The following is a 25,601-nucleotide window of genomic DNA, read 5'->3' on the forward strand; positions in this document are numbered from 1 at the left end:
AAACTACTGGCAAGACTATAAATTAGTATACTGTTGATGGCAATTTAAAATAAGACTTCTCTAAAGAGTAATTTGGTAGAATATATCTAAAACTTTTAAAATGTGCATCCCCTCTCACGCAGAATTGCACCTCTAGGCATCTCTATGTAGAAAAATAATCACTGAGGTTCAACAAACTTCACTGCAGTATGTTATAGTGAGAGATCAGGAATGGAGGGGAGCTCAGAATAACCAGCAAAAGGAAAATGCTACGATAAATCATAGTACAGGCTTTAAAAGCTGTGTGCTTCAAGAGTATTTTAAAATATGGAAAATGATGATATAATACTACAAGTAAAAAAAAGCAGTTTCTAAAGCATCAAATATAACCTCTCTCAATTTTGTAAAACATAGATTTATACAACAGACATAGAATGAAACTGGAAGTAAATGCAGCAAAATGCTAACTGTAGTTAAAAGTAGAATTACTGGTAATTTTTACTTTTTCCACACTTTTGTCCATTTCATAAATTTTCTACAACAAACAATGGAGCAGGAATGCGGTTGGAAATGAATTATTCAAAAACAGAGGAAGGCAATTTCTATCCTAGGACTCAAGAAAGAAAGAGTGAACAAAGCAACTAATACCTGTTGAAAGTCTTTCTTCTAAGTGCCAGATTGCAACCATGTATATTGAGGAACTTGTTATTCATTCATTTTAAGCAAGAAAATCTAGCAGTAGAGCGAAGAATTGAATGGGAAACAGAAAAGAGGAAACCTATTAGCAGAGGGTATTAAAACAGCAAGATAAGAAAAAGTGAAGGAAAGTATAAACTGCTTATGTTGAAAATGGAAAAGGTGATGCACAAGACAGTAATCTGTGAAAAAGACTCTTTAGCAATGTTTCTTAAGACATAGTTCTTCAATTTCATCAGAATCACCTGTACTATTTGTTTTCAAAAATGCAGATTTGTGGGCTCTACCCCATTATAGAATTAGAATCTAAATCTACAGTATTTGGCCCAGGACTTATACATTTAATCAATCCCCCATTCCCTTCCCAAGGTGATTTTTATGCATATAAAATTAGAAACACTCCTATGGAGTTTAATAAATGATAGAATCTGAAGATGAGAGGGATGGAGGAATAGAAGAAACGGCTTAGCTATCAAGCATGTTGGTACCAGCTAGATGTTGCTGTGGACTCTCCATAATCCACAGCTTTGCCACAGAACTACTGCTTCATACTAGTTTACCTTAATAATCACTTCTGTCTAAAGGTGGTGGCTTTCTGTCATACTACCCAACTGCTTAATTTGTCCTTTGGGGACTGTATTTTTTTAACCCCTGAAGCTGCTTACCGTAAGAGCTTAACAAACATTTTAATGTCAAGCCTATCCTTAAATGACTAGAAGAGCACCTGGCACATAGTAGGCATACAATGAAATCAGAACTAGGTACTTACAAGGGAAGGAAAGGAGTAGGGCTAGAAAGGTAGGATAAGACCAGATAAGAAAGGGTATATGTGCTACGGTAATGCACTTGAACTTATCCAAGAGGCAGTTTGATGAGATGGTATCTGACAAATGTATACTCCTGTAAAACCACCACCACAACGAAAATAAAGAACACTGCCAACATGGGCTCTTCAGTGGGGCTAATGAAAGACTCTGGGAGGGCTCACGTCAAGGAGTACGTCCCAGAACTTCTGCTGCCAGTGTCCTTGTCCCCACGGTGAAACAAAGCCACTCCTGGCCTCTGCAGGAGACCCTCCAACACTAGCAGCCATTTCAGGGGAAATGTAAGCAATCTGTCCTGTTCCTCTGATCTTAGCCTGGAGTTCTGGTGTCTGGAAGCACTTCTCAACTCTCAGAAAATACATCAGATATACATCTACACGTGGAACAACTCCTACAGAACACCCACTGAACGCTGGCAGAAGACCTCAGACCTCCCAAAAGGCAAGAAACTCCCCACGTACCTGGGTAGGGCAAAAGAAAAAATAAACAGAGACAAAAGAATAGGGACGGGACATGCACCACTGGGAGGCAGCTGTGAAGGAGGAAAGGTTTCCACACACTAGGAAGCCCCTTCGCGGGTGGAGACTACGGGTGGCGGAGGGGGTAAGCTTCGGAGCCGCGGAGGAGAGCACAGCAACAGGGGTGCTGACGGCAACGCGGAGAGATTCCCGCACAGTGGATCGGTGCCGAACGGCACTCACCAGCCTGAGAGGCTTGTCTGCTCACCTGCGGGGCCGGCGGGAGCTGAGGCTCGGGCTTCGGTCGGAGCGCGGGGAGAGGACTGGGGTTGGCGGCATGAATAGAGCCTGCAGGGGGTTAGTGCACCACGGCTAGCCGGGAGGGAGTCCAGGGAAAACTCTGGACTTGCCAAAGAGGCAAGAGAATTTTTCTTCCCTTTGTTTCCTGGTGCGTGAGGAGAGGGGATTAAAAACACTGCTCAAAGGAGCTCCAGAGACGGGCGCGAGCCGCGGCTACCAGCGCGGACCACAGAGACGGGCGTGAGACGCTAAGGCTGGTGCTGCCGCCACCAAGAAGCCTGTGTGCGAGCACAGGTCACTATCCACACCCCGCTTCCAGGAAGCCTGTGCAGCGCGCCACTGCCAGGGTCCCGGGATCCAGGGACAACTTCTGTAGGAGAACGCACAGCGTGCCTCAGGCTGGTGCAACGTCCTGCCAGCCTGTGCCGCTGCAGGCTCACCCCGGACCATGCCCCTACCTCCCCCTGGCCTGAGTGAGCCAGAGCTACCGAATCAGCTGCTCCTTTAACCCCGTCCTGTCTGAGCAAAAAACAGATGCCCTCCAGCGACCTATACGCAGAGGCGGGGCCAAAATCAAGTGAGCCCCGGGAGCTGTGCGAACAAAGAAGAGAAAGGGAAACCTCTCCCTGCAGCCTCAGAAGCAGCGGATTAAAGCTCCACAATCAACTTGATGTACCCTGCATCCCTGGAATACCTGAATAGACAACGAATCATCCCAACTTGAGGAGGTGGACTTTGAGAGCAAGATTTATTATTTTTTCCCCTTTTCCTCTTTTTGTGAGTGTGTATGTGTATGCTTCTGTGTGAGATTTTGTCTGTATAGCTTTGCTTTCACCATTTGTCCTAGGGTTCTATCCGCCGGTTTTTTTGTTTTGTTTGTTTGTTTGCTTTTACTTTTCTAAAAAAATTTTTCTTAAAAATTATTTTTTATTATAATAACTTTATTTTACTTTATCTTACTTTATTTTATTTTTTTTTATTTTCTTTCTTCCTTCCTTCCTTCCTTTCTTCCTTTCTTCCATTCTTTCTACTTTTTCTCCCTTTTATTCTGAGCTCTGTGGATGAAAGGCTCTTCGTGCTGCGGCCAGGAGTCCGTGCTGTGCCTCTGACGTGGGAGAGCCAACTTCAGGACACTGGTCCACAAGAGACCTCCCAGCTCCATGTAATATCAAACGGCGAAAATCTCCCAGAGATCTCCATCTCAACACCAACACCCAGCTTTACTCAATGACCAGCAAGCTACAGTGCTGGACACCCTATGCCAACAACTAGCAAGACAGGAACACAACCCCACCCATTAGCAGAGAGGCTGCCAAAAATCATAATAAGTACACAGACACCCCAAAACACACCACCAGATGTGGGCCTGCCCACCAGAAAGACAAGATCCAACCTCATCCACCAGAACACAAGCACTAGTCCCCTCCATCAGGAAGCCTACACAACCCACTGAACCAACTTTAGCCACTGGGGACAGGCACCAAAACCAACGGGAACTACGAACCTGCAGCCTGCAAAAAGGAGACCCCAAACACAGTGAGATAAGCAAAATGAGAAGACAGAAAAACACACAGCAGGTGAAGGAGCAAGATAAAAACCCACCAGAACTAACAAATGAGGAGGAAATAGGCAGTCTACCTGAAAAAGAATTCAGAATAATGATAGTAAAGATGATCCAAAATCCTGGAAACAGAATAGAGAAAATGCAAGAAACATTTAACAAGGACCTAGAAGAACTAAAGATGAAACAAGCAACGATGAACAACACAATAAATGAAATTAAAAAATACTCTAGATGGGATCAATAGCAGAATAATTGAGGCAGAGGAACAGATAAGTGACCTGGAAGATAAAACAGTGGAAATAACTACTGCAGAGCAGAATAAAGAAAAAAGAATGAAAAGAACTGAGGACAGTCTCAGAGACCTCTGGAACAACATTAAACGCACCAATATTCGAATTATAAGGGTCCCAGAAGAAGAAGAGAAAAAGAAAGCGACTGAGAAAATATTTGAAGAGATTATAGTTGAAAACATCCCTAATATGGGAAAGGACATAGTTAATCAAGTCCAGAAAGCACAGAGAGTCACATACAGAATAAATCCAAGGAGAAACAGGCCAAGACACATATTAATCAAACTGTCAAAAGTTAAATACAGGGCTTCCCTGGTGGCACAGTGGTTGAGAGTCCGCCTGCCGATGCAGGGGACACGGGTACGTGCCCCGGTCCAGGAAGATACCACATGCCGCGGAGCGGCTGGACCCGTGAGCCATGGTCGCTGAGCCTGCACGTCCGGAGCTTGTGCTCCGCAGTGGGAGAGGCCACAACAGTGAGAGGCCCGCGTACCGTAAAAAAAATAAAAATAAATACAAAGAAAACATATTAAAAGCAGCAAGGGAAAAACAACAAATAACACACAAGGGAATCCCCATAAGGTTAACAGCTGATCTTTCAGCAGAAACTCTGCAAGCCAGAAGGGCCTGGCAGGGCATATTTAAAGTGATGAAGGAGAAAAACCTACAACCAAGATTCTCTACCCAGCAAGGACATCATTCAGATTTGATGGAGAAATTAAAGCCTTTACAGACAAGCAAAAGCTGAGAGAGTTCAGCACCACCAAACCAGCTTTACAACAACTGCTAAAGAAACTTCTCTAGGCAAGAAACACATGAGAAGGAAAAGACCTACAAATAACAAACCCAAAACAATTAAGAAAATGGAAATAGAAACATAAATATCGATAATTACCTTAAATGTAAATGGATTAAATGCTCCCACTGAAAGACACAGACTGGCTGAACGGATACAAAAACAAGACCCATATATATGCTGTCTACAAGAGGCCCACTTCAGACCTAGAGACACAGACAAACTGAAAGTGAGGGGACGGAAAAAGATATTCCATGCAAATGGAAACCAAAAGAAAGCTGGAGTAGCAATTCTCATATCAGACAAAATAGACTTTAAAATAAAGACTATTAGAAGAGACAAAGAAGGACACTACATAATGATCAAGGGACTGATCCCAGAAGAAGATATAACAATTGTAAATATTTATGCACCCAATATAGGAGCACCTCAATACATAAGGCAAATACTAACAGCCATAAAGGGGAAACCGACAGTAACACATTCATAGCAGGGGACTTTAACAACCCACTTTCACCAATGGACAGATCATCCAAAAGGAAAATAAATAAGGAAACACAAGCTTTATGTGATACATTAAACAAGATTTACTTAATTGATATTTATAGGACATTCCATCCCAAAACAACAGAATACACATTTTTCTCAAGTGCTCATGGAACATTCTCCAGGATAGATCATACCTAGGGTCACGAATGAAGCCTTGGTAAATTTAAGAAAATTGAAATTGTATCAAATATCTTTTCCTACCACAACGGTATGAGACTAGATATCAATTACAGGAAAAGATCTGTAAAAAATACAAACACATGGAGGCTATACAATACACTACTTAATAACGAAGTGATCACCTACGAAATCAGAGAGGAAATCAAAAAATACCTAGAAACAAATGACAATGGAGACACGACTACCCAAAACCTATGGGATGCAGCAAAAGCAGTTCTAAGACGGAAGTTTATAGCAATACAATCCTACCTTAAGAAAGAGGAAACATCTCGAATAAACAACCTAACCTTGCACCTAAAGCAATTAGAGAAAGAAGAACAAAAAAACCGCAAAGTTAGCAGAAGGAAAGAAATCATAAAAATCAGATCAGAAATAAATGAAAAAGAAATGAAGGAAACGATAGTAAGGATCAATAAAACTAAAAGCTGGTTCTTTGAGAAGATAAACAAAATTGATAAACCATTAGCCAGACTCATCAAGGAAAAAAGGGAGAAGACTCAAATCAACAGAATTAGAAATGAAAAAGGAGAAGTAACAACTGACACTGCAGAAATACAAAAGATCATGAGAGATTACTACAAGCAACTCTATGCCAATGAAATGGACAACCTGGAAGAAATGGACAAATTCTTAGAAATGCACAAGCTGCCAAGACTGAATCAGGAAGAAATAGAAAATATAAACAGACCAATCAATAGCACTGAAGTTTAAATTGTGATTAAAAATCTTACAACAAACAAAAGCCCAGGACCAGATGGCTTCACAGGCCAATTCTATCAAACATTTACAAAAGAGCTAACACCTTTCCTTCTCAAACTCTTCCAAAATATAGCAGAGGGATGAAACTCCCAAATTCATTCTACGAGGCCACCATCACCTTGATACCAAAACCAGACAAGGATGTCACAAAGAAAGAAAACTACAGGCCAATATCACTGATGAACATAGATGCAAAAATCCTCAACAAAATACTAGCGAACAGAATCCAACAGCACATTAAAAGGATCATACACCATGAACAAGTGGGGTTTATTCCAGGAATGCAAGGATTCTTCAATATATGCAAATCAATAAATGTGATAAACCATATTAACAAATTGAAGGAGAAAAACCATATGATCATCTCAATAAATGCAGAGAAAGCTTTCGACAAAATTCAACACCCATTTATGATAAAAACCCTCCAGAAAGTAGGCACAGAGGGAAATCTCCTCAACATAATAAAGGCCATATATGACAAACCCACAGCCAACATCGTCCTCAATGGTGAAAAACTGAAAGCATTTCCACAAATATCAGGAAAAAGACAAGGTTGCCCACTCTCACCACTCTTATTCAACATAGTTTTGGAAGTTTTAGCCACGGCAATCAGAGAAGAGAAGGAAATAAAAGGAATCCAAATCGGAAAAGAAGAAGTAAAGCTGTCACTGTTTGCAGATGACATGATACTATACATAGAGAATCTTAAAGATGCTACCAGAAAACTACTAGAGCTAATCAATGAATTTGGTAAAGTAGGATACAAAATTAATGCACAGAAATCTCTTGCATTCCTATACATTAATGATGAAAAATCTGAAAGAGAAATCAAGAAAACACTCCCATTTACCATTGCAACAAAAAGAATAAAATATCTAGGAATAAACCTACCTAAGGAGACAAAATACCTGTATGCAGAAAATTATAAGACACTGATGAAAGAAATTAAAGATGATACAAATAGATGGAGAGATATACCATGTTCTTGGATTGGAAGAATCAACATTGTGAAAATGACTCTACTACCCAAAGCAATCTACAGATTCACTGCAATCCCTATCAAACTACCACTGGCATTTTTCACAGAACTAGAACAAAAATTTTCACAATTTGTATGGTAACACAAAAGACTCCGAATAGCCAAAGCAATCTTAAGAACGAAAAACGGAGCTGGAGGAATCAGGCTCCCTGAATTCAGACTATACTACAAAGCTACAGTAATCAAGACAGTATGGTACTGGCACAAAAACAGAAAGATAGATCAATGGAACAGCATAGAAAGCCCAGAGATAAACCCATGCACATATGGTCACCTTTTCTTTGATAAAGGAGGCAGGAATGTACAGTGGAGGAAGGACAGCCTCTTCAATAAGTGGTGCTGGGAAAACTGGACAGGTACATATAAAAGTATGAGATTAGATCACTCCCCAATACCATACACAAAAATAAGCTCAAAATCGATTAAAGACCTAAATGTAAGGCCAGAAACTATCAAACTCTTAGAGGAAAACATAGGCAGAACATTCTATGACATTAATCACAGCAAGATACTTTTTGACCCACCTCCTAGAGAAATGGAAATAAAAACAAAAATAAACAAATGGGACGTAATGAAACTTCAAAGCTTTTGCACAGCAAAGGAAAACTTAAACAAGACCAAAAGACAACCCTCAGTATGGGAGAAAATATTTGCAAACGAAGCAACTGACAAAGGATTAATCTCCAAAATTTATAAGCAGCTCATGCAGCTCAATAACACAAAAACAAACAACCCAATCCAAAAATGGGCAGAAGACCTAAATAGACATTTCTCCAAAGAAGATATACAGACTGCCAACAAACACATGAAAGAATGCTCAATATCATTAATCATTAGAGAAATGCAAATCAAAACTACAATGAATATCACCTCACAACGATCAGAATGGCCATCATCAAAAAACCTACAAATAATAAATGCTGGAGAGGGTGTGGAGAAAAGGGAACACTCTTGCACTGCTGGTGGGAATGTGAATTGGTACAGCCATTCTGGAGAACAGTATGGAGGTTCCTTAAAAAACTACAAAGAGAACTACCGTATGACCCAGCAATCCCTCTACTGGGCATATACCCTGAGAAAACCATAATTCAAAAAGAGTCATGTACCAAAATGTTCATTGCAGCTCTATTTACAATAGCCAGGAGATGGAAACAACCTAAATGTCCATCATCGGATGAATGGATAAAGAAGATGTGGCACATATATACAATGGAATATTATTCAGCCATAAAAAGAAATGAAATTGAGCTATTTGTAATGAGGTGGATAGACCTAGATTCTGTCATACAGAGTGAAGTAAGTCAGAAAGAGAAAGAGAAATACCGTATGCTAACCCATATATATGGAATTTAAGAAAAAAAAATGTCATGAAGAACCTAGGGGTAAGACAGGAATAAAGACACAGACCTACTAGAGAATGGACTTGAGGATATGGGGAAGGGGAAGCTGTGACAAAGCGAGAGAGACGCATGGACATATATACACTACCAAACGTAAGGCAGATTGCTAGTGGGAAGCAGCCGCGTAGCACAGGGAGATCAGCTCGGTGCTTTGTGACCGCCTGGAGGGGTGGGACAGGGAGAGTGGGAGGGAGGGAGACGCAAGAGGGAAGAGATATGGGAACATATGTATATGTATAACTGATTCACTTTGTTATAAAGCAGAAACTAACACACCATTGTAAAGCAATTATACTCCAATAAAGATTAAAAATAAATAAATAAAAATTTAAAAAATTAATACATTTAACGATACCTCTGTTTTGCATGTGGTTGAGGTACAGCGTTTTTATTTATAAAATTTCTGTCAGAGTCACTGAACAATGGAATTATTGCCTTAAAATTAATGAGCATCCCACTGCTAAAAGAATTTAAGCACACACTAGATAACCCTAAGACAAAAATGTGGAAAAGACTGCTTACTTCGTGGTCAGCTCGACTAGTTTTTACAGCTCCCTCCATATCGATTAATCTCCATGAACCAATGAACTCACTTACTTATTCTCTTATGTCAGTTCTCATGTCTATAATATGGGGATACACGTTCTGGCTATGTCAAGGTAATGTGAAAATAAGTAAGTCAATGAGTATAAAAGAGCAGAGGCAGGGACTGCGGTAGGCTCAGGAGAGGGAACTGTAGCATGAAACTGTCACTGATAGAAAAGGAGAAGTTCTATTTAAGTGGACTTTTCAGCTAACTGAAGACCACAACCCCAACTTTATGCTCATGCCTGCATATTCCTCCAGACACACCATTATGATTCCTGCCTCTGTGTTTTTCCTTGCCTAGAATAAACTTCCCCACACTTTGCCCACATGACATACTTTAACTCGTATTTCATAGCCTGGTCCCTCTCTGAAATCTTTCCTCACCAATCTTACAACTGAATTTATTCCCTTCCCGTACTCCCACGTCACCAACTAAAATTGAATTGCTTCCTTTTCAATATTCTCATAGCATTCTGCATGTATTTTCATAATAGACATTATTTTATTGGAAAGATCATGAATTCTAGATACATTTAAGACTGAATTTGTGGTTCAGGAATTCTCTGAGCCTCTGTTTATTCATCTTCGAAAGGCGGATGATAACATCTGCCTCACAGTGTTGTGATAAGCGTCGTACGGAACTAAGGAGAGTGAGCATAGTGGCTGGTGTATGGGAGGTAATGTGTATTATATGTATGTGTGTGTGTGAATGAATGAATGAATGAATGAATGAGTGTCCATTATTTCCATGTCTTCTTGCTCCCTCTATCTAGATAGACCATGGAGTCTTCTGGGATAACGAATGTCTTATTTACACAGAGCCTAAGAACTTAGCATAATATTAAGCCCAAAGTAATCAAAAAACATCTATAATAAAATGACCTATTCTGATTGCACAAAAGTCTTTTGGAATTTACTTCCTAATTTTCAGCAGTAATTGCTAAATATGTGACTTTGGGAAAGTACAGTGTTATTTACTATTACAGGCCTACCTCATTTTATTGCACTTTGCAGATACTGCATTTCTTACAAATTGAAGATCTGTGGCAACCAGAAAGTCTATTGGAGCCATTTTTCCAATAACATTTCCTAATTTCATTCCTCTGTGCCACATTTTGGTAAGTCTCACAAAACTTCAATCTCCATTATTATTATAGCTGTTATGGTGATCCGTGATCAAGTGATCTTTGATGTTACTATTGCAACTGTTTGGGGGCACCATGAACATTGCCCATATAAGACAAGAAACTTGATGTTGTGTTTCTTGTTGTGTGTTTCTTGTTGTGCTCCACCATCTGGCCATTCCACTGTCTCTCCATTTCCTTGGGCCTCCCTAATCCCTGAGACACAACAGTATGGAAATTAGGACAATTAATAACCTTACAATGGCCTCTAAGTGTTCAAGTGAAAGGAAGAGTCATGGTCTCTCACTTTAAAATCAAAAGCTGAAAATGACTAAGCATAGTGAGGAAAGCATGTCAAAAGCCAAGATAGGCCAAAAGCTAGGCCTCTTGCACCAAACATTATCCAAGTTGTGAATGCAAAGGAAAAGTTCTCGAAGAAAATTAAAAGTGCTACTCCAGTGAGTACCCAAATGATAAGACAGTGGCCATGTTGGTGACATGTAGTAAGTTCTAGAGCTCTGCAGAGATCAAACTAACCACAACATTCCCTTATGCCAAAGCCAATTCAGAGCAAGGTCCTACCTCAATTCTATGAAGGCTGAGAGAAGTGAGGAAGCTACAGAAGTATGCAGCTAAGGAAAGAAGCCGTCTCCATGACAAGAAAATGCAAGGTGAAGCAGCAAGTGTTGAGGTAGAAGCTATGGGAAGTCAGCCAGAAGATCTAGTTAAGATAATTAATGAAGGTAAATACAGTATACAACAGATTCTCATATAGATAAAATAGCCTCATATTAGAAGAAGATGCCATTTAGGATTTTCATAGCTAGAGAGAAGTCAATGCCTGACTACAAAGCTTCAAAGGACAGGCTGACTCTCTTGTTAGAGGCTAATGCAGCTAATGCAGCTAGTGAGTTTAAGCTGAAGCCAATATTCATTTACCATTCTGAAAATCCTAGGGCCCTTAAGAATTACAGTAAATCTACTCTGCCTGTGCTCTATAAATGGAAAAACAAAGCCTGGACGACAGCACATCTGACAACAACATGATTTGCTGAATATTTTAAGCCCACTGTTGAAACCTACTGCTCAGAAAAGAAAGACTCCTTCCAAACTACTACTGCTCACTGACACTGCACCTGATCATCCAAGAGCTCTGAAGGAGATGTACAAAGAGATTCATGTTGTTTTAATGCCTGCTAACAGCCCATGATCAAGGAGTCATTTCAACTTTCAAGTCTTATTACTTAAGAAATACATTTCATTTGGCTATAGCTGCCATAGACAGTGATTCCTCTGATGGATCTGAGCAAAGTAAATTGAAACCTTCTGGAAAGGATTCACTATTCTATATGCCATTAAGAAAAGTCATGATTCATGGGAAGAGGTCAAAATACCAACATTAACAGAAGTTTGAAGTGGATTCCAACCCTCATGGATGACTTTGAGGAGTTCAAGACTTCAGTGGAGGAAGTAACTGCCGATGTGGTGCAAATAGCAAGAGAACTAGAATCAGAAGTAGAGCCTGAAGATGTGACTGAATTGCTGTGATCTCGCAATTAAACTTGAACAGATGAGGAGTTGCTTCTAATGGATGAGCAAAGAGAGTGGTTTCTTGGGATAAAATCTGCTACTAGTAGAGATGCTGTGAAGATTGCTGAAATGACAACAAAGGATTTAGAATATTACATAAACTTAGTTGATAAAGCAGTGGCAGGGTTTGACTCCAATTTTGAAAGAAGCTCACTGTGGGTAAAATGCTATCAAACAGCATCACCCACTACAGAGAGCTCATTTGTGAAAGGAAGAGTCAACTGATGTGACAAACCACTGTCTTATTTTAAGAAACTGCCGCAGGCACCCCAGCCCTCAGCAACCACCACCCTCCTTATCAGTCAAGCAGTCATCAACACTGAGGCAAGATCCTCAACCAGCAAAAAGATTCTGACTCGTTGAAGGCTCAGATGATGGTTAGCATTTTTTAGCAATAAAATATTTTTTAATTAAGGCATTTGCATTATTTTCTTAGACACAATGCCACTGCACATTTAATATAGTTGCACATTTAATAAGTTGTATAGTGTAAACAACTTTTTTACACACCGGGAAACCGAAAAATTCATGTAACTTGCTTTACTGTAATAGTCACTTTATCACAGTGGACTTGGAACCGAACCCACAGTATCTCCAAGGTATGCTTGTGTATGTATGTCCGAGCCATTACTATGTATGTTTATTCCTTTAAAAAGGAAAAAAGCTATTTTATAATCTTTCAAAGGAAGATGATAGGGAATTATCAGAGGAAGAGGAGACTGAAAGATGAATGGAAGAAACTAAAGGTGTTAGAAAACATAAGTCTATGCTTCTGATAGTCACTGCCTTGCTTTGCAGACAACAAAAGTGACATAAGGAATAAAAGTAATCGAGTGAACATTACTTTTAAATAAAGTAAAGACATTTTATAAAATGGCAACCTTAAATCACAAACCAAACTGACAATAGCAGGGAGTTAATAAGAATCAGAGAAAGGGAAGGTACTCATTTTGTTCCTTATATACGTCTCCATTTGAAAAATGTTTACTGAAAGTGAAGTACTTAAAAATGTGAAACTAAATCAAACAAAATATTGCTAATGCATATAAAAAATAAACTATGCACAGTAAAACCACACAGTCTGAGATGCTGCTTATTTATATTTTAAAATGACTTTATATGATGTATGTAAGTCAAATCATTATACTGCACACTTAAACTTATACAGTGCTCTATGTCAATTATATCTCAACAAAACTTGAAAAAATGATTTTATAAATAATTTGGGGAGTACATAATTTTTGGCATGGTGACAATAGACATTAGTTTGCAGACGGACCAAAGAATAATGCTACTAATGCACAACATTTGCTACCTTTTCTCCCCAAAGAACAAGCTATGATCAGTTCTGTTGTTATTTCATGCTAACACCATCTATGTGAGACAAATAAGATTGCTACTCTTTTTTTCTTTAACATGCACTAACAGCCAAAAACAGAAAACACTTACATAATGCTTATTATTCATAAAGGGTGGCTAAGGCATAGAGGAGTTAAGGCCTGTGCTAAAAATTACATACTTTATCTGAGTTGCAGAGTCAAGTCCAGAATCCAAGTTTATATATTCAAGACAAAAACTGGTTGTAAATACCCCAAATTATTTTTTCAGCGTCAAAATGCACTTGCTAAATGTTTTCACTCTTTTGATACTCAATCTGATTCTTTTAAACTAAAATGGTATCCAACATAATAAAAGTAGTTTTAAGAAAGTAGATTAAAAACAACAACATATATACAATGGAATATTACTCAGCCATAAAAAGGAATGAAATTGGGCCATTTGTAGAGATGTGGATGGTCTAGAGACTGTCATACAGAGTGAAGTAAGTCAGAAAGAGAAAAACAAATATCGTGTATTAATGCATATATGTGGAACCTAGAAAAGTGGCACAGATGAACCAGTTTGCAGGGCTGAAATAGAGACATAGATGTAGAGAACAAACGTATGGACACCAAGGGGGGAAAGTGGTGGGGGTGATGGTGGAGGTGGTGTGATTAACTGGGAGATTGGGATTGACATGTATACACTGATGTGTATAAAACGGATGACTAATAAGAACCTACTGTATAAAAAAATAAAAATAAAAACAACAGAAAAAGGCAAATGGGGCTTCCCTGGTGGCGCAGTGGTTGGGAGTCCGCCTGCCGATACAGGGGACACGGGTTCGTGCCGCGGTCTGGGAAGGTCCCACATGCCACGGAGCAGCTGGGCCCATGAGCCATGGCCGCTGAGCCTGCGCGTCCGGAGCCTGTGCTCCACAACGGGAGAGGCCGCAGCAGTGGGAGGCCCGTGTACCGCAGGAAAGAAAAAAAAAAGGCAAATGGTTTAACTAACAACGGACCTATTTTTCTGCTACATGCTAGAAACGGAACTAAGGCTATGCTGAACAGGCTCAGCAAAAGTAGGTTTGCTGACAGCATTGATTCAACAAACTTTATTGAACAAATACCTGTATGTTAGGTTAAATCCATTGCTAGATCTTAAACATAATAATACACAATAATTCCTACCCTAACGATGACACTACTTCACACTAGATAGTATTTTATTTTATTTATTTATTTATTTATTTTTTTTTTGCGGTACGCGGGCCTCTCACTGTTGTGGCCTCTTCCATTGTGGAGCACAGGCTCTGGACGTGCAGGCTCAGCGGCCATGGCTCACGGGCCCAGCTCCTCCGCGGCACGTGGGATCTTCCCGGACCAGGGCACAAACCCACGTCCCCTGCATCGGCAGGCAGACTCTCAACCACTGCGCCACCAGGGAAGCCCATACACTAGATAGTATTTTATAGAAGAACTTATGCTTCAAAATAATTCTCTAGGGGCTTGCCTGGTGGTGCAGTGGTTAAGAATCCACCTGCTAATGCAGGGAACACGGGTTCAATACCTGGTCCGGGAAGGTCCCACATGCCGCAGAACAACTAAGCCCGTGTGCCACAGCTACTGAGCCTGTGCTCTAGAGACCATGAGCCACAACTACTGAGCCCATGCGCCACATCTACTGAAGCCCGCGCGCCCTAGAGCCCATGCTCCACAATAAGAGAAGCCACCGCAAAGAGAAGCCCGTGCATGGCAACAAAGAGTAGCCCCCGCTCACCACAACTAGAGAAAGCCAGCGCGCAGCAATGAAGACCCAATGCAACCAAAAATAAATAAATAAAAGAAATAAATTTATTTTAAAAATAAATAAATGAATAATAAAATAATTCTCTAAATTTATTTAAGATAAGAAAATCCAGAAAGATTTTGTAATAAAATGAAACTGCAGTAATAAACAGGACACTAAAAACATTAACAGACCAATACAATTACTACTACGTGTCACTCTGATATAAACTTCTTGGCTGCCCCTAGGCTTACTTTTATACTATGTTGAGTCTCCCTGGTAATAGCATGGGAAGTGGCATTATCTTATTTAGCATCTCTCTGCCTTTTAATATTTATATACATACATACAATTCCTTAATAAGTAACAGAATATAAAAAATAAGGAACCAATGAAGGATATGAGGAAATTTATATTCTAGAAAGATCACTATAGGGAAACTATGTAAAATACAGACTAGAGGAAGAAAGAAACTGAAAGAATGGAAATAGAGGGAGGAATTATTTTAATAACTTATGAAAGAAATTCATTCTTGAACTGTAATGGAGGGGATCCAAATAAAGGAGGAATTCAAATGATACTGTGATAAAACTAACAGAACTTAATCAAAAGCAGTGAAAGAAATGAAAGAAGAAAAAACTTCTAACAATCCCAAATATCCCTGAGTATACCTTCCACAGTGATGCATATCAACAAACCAACAATGAACAAAGAAAAGGTGCATGACGTGATGTGTGACTGGCACATAATTTATAATAAGAGAACAACTATAATCCAGAATAAAAAATTGGAAGAGTTTAGAGAAGCAGGAGAAAGATACATATCATACAATAATAATATTTGGTTTACAATTCATTTGGAATCAAATTTTATTTACAAAACATATGTAACTATTTAAATTGTATTTGTTTTCAAACAGAATAACACAAATGCTTCTAGTCTACCATACTTAGGCACAAGTCTGCTTTTACAGTGAATTAAAAGGCCAAGAGTTTACAAAATGTGATCCCTAGAAATTCTATCATATATTTCTATAACAAAGCTTTAAAATAGTTCATATTCTCCAAACTACAATAGACTTAAAGTGTAATATTAAGATGTATAATCCAGAAGCCAGCATTTTGATCACCATCTTTGAAATGAGCAGCGGATGTCACTCCAATTGAGTGAACCAATGAAAAAGTGGTTCAAGTGATTAAAATATCCATGAACTTTCACTATATGCCAAATATTCCAGCAACAAAAAGAATCAGGTCAATTTGAAAGAGACACTGTTATCTACTCAGTCACATGCCATACAATAGCAGTTAAAATTTATTTAATATAGGACTGCCTTCTAGTTTTCTTAAAACAGATAAAAATCTGAAATAATACTATATAGCACAGGGAATTATACCTAATATCTTGTAATAACCTATAATGGAATATAATCTGCAAAAATACTTAATCACTATGCTGTACACCTGAAATTAACATAATACTATAAATCAACTATAATTCAATTTTTTTAAAAACTCAGAAAAAAGAGCTACAAGAGAGAAAGATATTATATAATGACAAAAGAGTCAACTCACCAGGAAGATGTACCAATTATAAGCATATATGTACCCCAAAACAAAGAACCCAATATATAAAGCAAACAATGGAAGAACAGAGGGGAGAAATATACAACACAATAATAGTAGGGGATTTCGATACCGGATAAAACTTCCACAGAGAATATCAATAAGGACTTGAACAACACTGTAGACGAAATGGAACTAACAGACATGTACAAAACATAACACCCAACAGCACCAGAATACACATTCTTCTCAAGCACACATGGAACATGCTCCAGGATAGATAATAAATTTAAGAAGAAAAGGGTAAAGGAAAAGTACTATTGATTTTTAGTTTCAGTATATTGTGGCTGGAAAACATACTTGGTATGATTTCAATCTTCTTAAATCTGTTGTTTGTAACCTAACATGTCATCTATCCTGGAAAATTCACAAATATATAGAAATTAAACAACTTTTGCTTGAACAACCAATGGGCCAAAGAAGAAATCGTAAGAGAATTAGAAAATATCATGAGACAAATGAAAATAAAACACAAAATACCAAAACTTATGGGATGCAGGGAAAGCAGTACTAAGAGGAAAGTTTATAGTACTAGAGGCCTACATTAAAAAAGTAGAAAGATCTCAAATAAACAACCTACCTTTACACTTCAAGTAACAAGAAAAAGAGGAACAAACTAAGCCCAAACTTAGTAGAAGTGAGGAAGTTAGTCTTCAATAAAGACTAGAAATAAATGAAAAGAGAATAGGAAAACAACAGACAAAATCAATCTAACTAAGAGCTGATGTTTGAAACAATCAACAAAACTGATGAATTTTCAGCCTAAGCCAAGAAAAAATAAGACTCAAATAAAATCAGAAATGAAAAAGGAGATATTACAACTGATGCCACAAAGATAAAAAGAATCACAGAGACTACTATAAACAATTATATACCAACAAATGGGATAACTTAGAAGAAATGGGTAAATTCCTAGAAACATATAATCTACCAAGACTGAATCATAAAGAAAAAGAAAATCTGAACACACTTATAACTAAGTAAGGAGACTGAATCAATAATCAAAACCCTCCCAATAAAAAAAGACCAGCAACAGATGGCTTCATTGGAGAATTCTACCAAACATTTAAAGAAAAGTTAACATCAATCTTTCTCGAAATCTTCCCAAATTTGAAGAGGTAAAACACTTCCATACTCATTTTACGAGGCCAACATTACCCTGTTGCCAAAGCCAGGAAAAAAGCAGTATAAGAAGAAGAACAACAACAACAAAAACCAACAGGCTAATATTCCTGATGAATATAGATGAAAAAATCCTCAGCAAAACACTTAAAAACTGAATTTGACAGCACATTAAAAGGATCATATACCAAGTAGAATTTATCCATGGGATGCAAGCATGGTTCAACATATGAAAATCAATCAATGTGATATACCATATTAACAGAATGAAGGGGAAAATATCACATGGTCATCTCAATAGATACAGAAAAAACATCTGACAAAATACCATTTCATGACAAAAACACTCAACGAACTAGGAACAAAAGGAAATTACCTTAATACAATAAAGGCCATATATGAAAAGATGACAGCTAACATCTTACTCAATAGTGAAAATGAAAAACTTTTCCTCTAAAGATCATGAACAATACAAGGATGCCCACTCTTGCCACTTCTTTTCAGCATAGTATTGGAAATCCTAGCCAGAGCAATTAGGCAACAAAAAGAAATGAAAGGCATCCAAATCAGGAAAAAAGAAATAACATTATCTCTCTTTGTAGATAATATGTCTTATATGTAAAGAACCCTGAAGATTACACACACACACACACACACACACACACACACACACACACATACACAAACCATATTAGCACTAATAAATGAATTCAGCAAAGTTGCAGGATACAAAATAGCTATGTTTCTATATAGTAACAACAAATAATCCCAAAGGGAAACTAAGAAAACAATCCCATTTATAACAGCATCAGAAGAATAAAATACATAGGAATAAACTTAACCAAGAAGGCAAAAGACCTGTTCAATGAAAACTATAAAACACTGCTGAAAGACATTAAAAGATGAAACAGATAAATGGAAAGACATCACATGTTCATGGATTGAGAGACTTAATATTCTTAAAATGTCCATACTACCCAAAGGGACATACAGATTCAATGTGATCCCTACCAAATCCCGATGGCATTTTTTGTAGAAATAGAAAAACCAATACCAAAATTCATATGGAACCACAAAGGACCCTGAATAGCTAAAACAATCTTGAGAAAGAATGAAGCTCGAGGCCTCACACTTACTTAAAAACATTTTACAAAGTAATCAAAACAGTATGGTACTGGTGTAAAGATGGAAATATAGACCAATGGAACAGAACAGAGAGCCCGGAAATAAACCCACACATATAGGTCAAATGATCTTTGACAAGGGTGCCAAGTCTACATGATGGAGAAAGGACAGTCCCTTTAACAAATGGTACGGGCATAACTGGATATCCACATGCAAAAGAATGAAATTAGACCTTTATCTTACATCATACCCAAAAATTAACTCAAAATGAATTACAGATCTCAAAGTATAAAACTACTAGAAGAAAACATACAGAAAAACCTCCATAACATTTATCTTGGCAATGATTTCTTGGATATGACACCAGAAGCATAGACAACAAATGTAAAAATAGACTAGTGGGACTACATTAAACTAAAAAGCTTTTGTGCAGCAAAAGAAACAATCAACAGAGTAAAAAGGCAACCTACAGAATGGGAGGAAATATTTGCAAACCACATATCTGTTAAGGGGTCATATTCAAAACAAATAAATTTAAAAAAAATAAATAAATAAATTCACAATTCAATAGCAAAAAGTTAAATAACCCAATTTTAAAATGGGCAAAGGACTTGATCAGACATTTCTCCAAAAAAGACATATAAATGACCAAAAGGTATATGAAAAGATGCTCAGTATCACCAGTCATCATGAAATGCAAACCAAAACCACGAGATATCAACTCATACATGTTAAGATGGCCATTATAAAAACAAAAACAACAGAAAATAACAAGTGTTGGTAAGGATGTGAAAAAATTGGAACCCTTGTGCATTATTGCTGAAAATGTAAAATGTGCAGCTACTATGATAAAGAGTATGGAAGCTCCTCAAAAATTAAAAATAGAGCTAACATATGATCCAGCAATCTCACTTCTGGGTATTAATCCAAAAGAACTGACCTAAATGTCCATCGACGGAGGAATGGGTAAAGCTGTGGTGGTACCTATATACAAGGGAATATTACTCAGCCATAAAAAAGAATGAAATAATGCCATTTGCAGCAACATGGTTGGACCTAGGGATTATTATACTAAGTGAAGTAAGTCAGAGAAAGAAAGACAAATATCATATGATATCATTCATATGTGGAATCTAATTTAAAAAAAAGAAAGAAAAGAAACAAATGAACTTATTTACAAAACAGAAATGGACTTACAGATAGCGAAAACAAACTTATGGTTACCAAAAGGGAAACATAGGGGGTTGGGAGGGATAAATCAGAAGCCTGGGATGAACACACACATACACTACTACATATAAGATAGATAACCAACAAGGACCTACTGTATAGCACAGGGAATTCTATTCAATATTCTGTGATAACCTATATGAGAAAAGGATCTAAAAAAGCATGAATATATGTACATGTATAATTGAATCAATATTCTGCGATAACCTATATGAGAAAAGGATCTAAAAAAGCATGAATATATGTACATGTATAATTGAATCAATATTCTGCGATAACCTATATGAGAAAAGAATCTAAAAAAGCATGAATATATGTACATGTATAACTGAATCACTTTGCTGTACACCTGAAACTTACACAACATTGTAAATCAACTATATTGCAATAAAATAAAATAAAACAACACACACACACACCAAAAATAAGAATTGAAAGCAGTGTCTCAAGAGATACTTGCAATCCCATGTTCACTGTAGCATTATTCACAATAGCCAAGAGGTGGAAACAACCTAAATGCCCATCAACAGATGAACGGATAAAGAAAACGTGGTGTATACATACAATGGAATATTATTCAGCTTTTTAAAAGGAAGGAAATTCTGTAATATGCTACAACATGGATGAGCCTTTCACTTATCATATGAAGCGAAATAAGCCAGAAAGACAAATGTTGCATGATTCCACTTATATAAGGTATTTAAAGTAGTCAAACTCATAGACGCAGAAAGCAGAATGATGACTGCCAGGGGGCTTGCAGGAGGGGAAAATGGGAAGTTGCTGTTCAGTGGATATAGAGTTTCACTTACTCAAGATGAAACAGTTCTAGAGATCCACTGTACAACAATGTACCCATAGTTAATAAAACTATACTGTATATATCTCATTTTTAAAATAAAAAGGAATGTATAGGAGAATATTTGGGGGCATGGGGATGGGCACAGGGAGAAGGGACTAGACTAGGGGAGGAATCCAGGCAAAAAAAGAAACAAGTACAAAGGCCCTGAGCTAATAATAACCTATTCAAGGAACTGAAAGAGGTCCGTTACAACTCAGGCATGGTGAGTAAGAAGGAGAGTGATAATGGATGAAAACTAGAAATGCAGCAGGGTCTGGTCGAGCAGTACTTACAGGTCATGTTAAAAGATTTGAATTTTATCCCCAAAACAATAGAAAGTTTCTAAATGGTTTTAAGTAAGGGAATAACAATCTGATTCATGTTTGGGAATGATTACTCTTTTAACAGACTTGCTTTTCTCTGTAATGCAGCGGTCCCCAACCTTTTTGGCACTAGGGACTGGTTTCGTGGAAGACAGTTTTTCCACAGACGGGGTGGGGGGATGGTTTCAGGATGATTCAAGCACATTACATTTATTGTGCACTTTATTTCTATTATTATTACATTGTAATATATAATGAAATAATTATACAACTCACCATAATGCAGAATCAGTGGGAGCCCTGAGCTTGTTTTCCTGCAACTAGATGGTCCCATCTAGGGGTGACGGGAGACAGTGACACCTGACGTGTGTTGCTTATGTCCAGTCTACTCCATAATCTCGTTTTGGCTGCTGTCACTGCAGAAAACCCTGCTTCACAAAGATAGGGTGTTGGAAATGGAAGCAGCCTTTTCAGTGCTTTTTGTGGCAATCTCAGGATATTCCGCCTTAGCTTTCATCCAGAACATATGGAGATTTGAAGTTGTCTCAAACATACTTTTAAGGCTACCGTCATTTGTGATCTCAACCAGTTGATCCTCTTCTAGGACGGACAAAGTCGATTCACCTGGCTTATTCACAAATGGGTCACAGATCCATTCCTTCCCAGTTCAGTCTTCTGTGGTTGGGAAGTAATGCTCAAACTCTTTTGAAAGCTGAGATAGGTGATCACGCACCAGCTGGGAGAAAGAAGGCCCTGGCTCGGTCTCTTTCAAAATCTCTGCCAATGTTTGAAACATGTCAAAAATCCCAGTGTTCACTTGTCGCCCCCATAATTCAAGTTTGGCTTTGAATGCAGCCTCTTTTTCTGCCGACTTGAACACAGTTGTCGTTCTTCCCTGAAGTGACAGATTGAGTTCGTTGAGCAGGTTGAATATGTCACACAAGTAAGCAAGTTTTGCGACCCATTCTGTGACACTGAAATGTGCTGCCAGTGGTGACCATTTTTCTAAAAGAAATCTCTGGAGTGGTTCTCATAACTCAAAAACTCTGGCCAGTGATCTACCTTTAGAAAGCCATCTCACTTCTGTGTATAAGAGAAGACGTGTGTGCTCTGCATCCTCCTCCTCACAGAGCTGCGTGAACAGATGTGAGTTAAGGGCATGCACTTTAAATATGACTGATAATTTTAATCACATCCTGCAAAACGCTCTTAAGTTCAGGTGACATTTTTCAGCTAGCCTGCATTTCTCTACGGATGATACAGTGCGTAGACTTACATTTGAGAAACGACCTCTTTGACTCGAGTTGAGAAACCAGAAAGCCGTCCAGTCATGGCAGCTGCTCCGTCCATGCATATACCAACACAAAATGACCCATTCAGTTTTCTTGATATGTAATAATTCAAAGACTTGAATAGTTCTGCCGCTGTAGTGTTGGCTGGCAACAAAAGTGCACATAACATACCCTCATGCACATCCTCCTGAAAAATATATCGCACAAAAACAAGCACTGTTGCCTTGTTGTCAACATCGGTAGATTCGTCAACCAGGGTTGCGTACCACGGTGACTCATTAATCCTCTAACAATTATGCCTCAATATCCTCTGCTATTTCATCAATTCATCTAGTTATGGTGCTAGCTGAAAGAGGAACACGTGCCACCTTCTGAACTGCAGCCTCTCTTAAAAGTTCACACCAAATGTCCTTAGCAGCAGGCAGGATCAACTCTTCACCAATAGTAAAAGGCTTCTTAGCTTTAGCAATGCGGTTAGCCACTAAGAATGATGCTCTCAGTGCAGACACATTCGATGAAGTGGTGGCCTTCAATAATTACTTCTATTCTTGTGTTCACATTTTTTTCTTTTGAAAAACTCCAAAGGCTTGTCTTTAATGTAGGGTGCTTGGTCTCCATGTGGCAAAGCAGTTTTGAAGGCTTCACAGCTGCACTGGATAACCGGTTGCCACATATTATACAAAGCGGGGTTGGAGAATGTCAATCACCTGTTGCAATGAACCTGTAATTGAAGTAGGACTCTTGGTATTTTCTTTTAAATGCAGCTTTCTTTTTGTTGGCAGCCTTAGACTCTTCTGCTGTCTCATCATTGGGTCTTTCCCCCTTTTCAAAGAAGCTCTCCAGCGACGTTTGTTTTTTACTCATTTTGGCTAGGGTTAGCTTGTGGGCTTACCAAAACTTTGAGACAAGTGCGCAGAGTGGGAAAGAGGCGCGGATAGAAGTGGTAAATAAAATAATGGGCAGGCCACTCATGGACTAAAATAAGTGCCGGATTCTGACTTAAAGCCTGCCACCGGATGCAGCTAACAACTGAAGTACATCAACTCACTTGCCACTATAAAGCCTTGCTTAATTGTCACTTGCCACTCACTGACAGGGTTTTGATATGAGTCTGCAAGCAACTGATTTATTACGGTCTCTGGGCAGTCAAACCTCTCTTCTAATGACAATCTGTATTTGCAGCTGCTCCCCAGTGCTAGCATCACTGCCTCAGCTCCACCTCAGATCATCAGGCATTAGATTCTCATAAGGAGTGCGCAACCTAGATCCCTCGCATGCGCCGTTCACAGTATGGTCTGTGCTCCTATGAGAATCTAATGCCACTGGTGATCTCACAGGAGGTGGAGCTCAGGAGGTAATGCAAGCGATGGGGAGTGGCTATAAATACAGATGAAGCTTTGCTCGCTTGCCCGCCGCTCACCTCCTGCTGTGCATCTCAGTTCCTAACAGGCCACAGACTGGTACCTCAATTAATAAAATTAAATAAAATTAGGAAAGGATCTCCCCAAAAAGGAACAAAGGCAAAATTTCAGAAACATCTAAAATTTAAATATAAGGCAAAACCGTATTAAAATAGAAATTAATACAATTTCTAGTTCTGCAACAAACATGGATCAAATAATCTGAATCAAACATGAATTCAACAGTTTCTCTACAGAATTTTGGTAAAGTTTGTCTGAAAATGGCAGGCATACACTATGAGTCTCCTTTGAGAGAACAGTACTACACCATTTATTTAGCTGGCAGGGAGAAGAAGTGATGGAAATGTCTTATTTCTGATTTCTCATTAATCATAGTATTAAAAATGAAGGAGCTTCAGCTATAAAGTCTGATATCAATATACTTAATAATTCTGGTATTTTTTTTAAGCTCTGAGATGTTTGATTTGTATCTGCCCTAAAACAGCTTCATATATCATTCTGCATATGTGGAACAAAAAAAAAATTACTCTCAAACTTACCTCAATCTGAAGACAGTATTTAAAATTAGAACACAATAATCTGTATGAAACAATATCAATTTGTTTTTATTTCCTTCTTGTCAGCAGTCAACTCAAAACAAAAGAATATAAACTGAATGTTTACCTAATGAATTATTTGTGGAGGCTATATGGTAGGAAAAACCTTACCAACGGTACAGCTGTCTTCAAGTACCACATCAACATTTCTGTCTCTGTACTCAACCCTGAAGTCCAGCATCCGAGGTTGCCTTTCTACAATTTGCCTAGATGGCATTACAGGTCGAAATGCTGAAGAAGAAGAGGGAGCAGGAGCAGGAGCTGGAGCTGGGTGACTTGCTGGATCAAATGCAGGTCCTGATATAGGCTCACCCCCATAGTCACTGAAATATTGACATAAAAGAAGAATTATCATCAACCAAATAACTACAGATTACCACTAAGGACCCACTCCATACTGTAAGTCCCATACATACAAACCTTCAAGTTGCGAACTTTCAAAGATGCGAAAGTATTATAAACCTATTACAGCACAATACTATATGGCTGATTGTGTTAGCTGGGTACCTAGGCTAACTTTGTTGAACTTACGAACAAACTGGACTTACGAAAGCACTCTCGAAACAGAACTCATTTGTATAGAGGGGACTTAACTGTACTTGGCTTGTGTTGTTCTTTATATCAAATTTACCTGTGCATCATGGACTAAGTAAATTCTAATTCTTCCATAAAATCTCTCCCAATGACTGAAAGCCACATTACTCTCCCTCCCATCCTTGCCTTTCTATGTCTGTTAGCAGTATCACACATATCCCATTTAATTAGACTTTTGCCTTATGCTGTTA

At 38.4% G+C, this 25,601-nt stretch overlaps 1 protein-coding gene across 1 annotated transcript in view; it reads right to left on the reverse strand.

The window, feature by feature from the left end:
* FAF1 (Fas associated factor 1) overlaps window positions 1–25,601 on the reverse strand; it is a 493,406-nt gene that overhangs the window by 282,424 nt on the left and 185,381 nt on the right. Inside the window, exon 4 of the mRNA XM_067726079.1 lies at window positions 24,928–25,139. Coding sequence (XP_067582180.1) covers window positions 24,928–25,139 — 212 coding nt within the window. The remainder of the gene's footprint in view (window positions 1–24,927; window positions 25,140–25,601) is intronic.

The sequence above is a fragment of the Pseudorca crassidens genome, chromosome 2 (genome assembly GCF_039906515.1).
Source record: "Pseudorca crassidens isolate mPseCra1 chromosome 2, mPseCra1.hap1, whole genome shotgun sequence".
NCBI classification, from domain to species: domain Eukaryota; kingdom Metazoa; phylum Chordata; class Mammalia; order Artiodactyla; family Delphinidae; genus Pseudorca; species Pseudorca crassidens.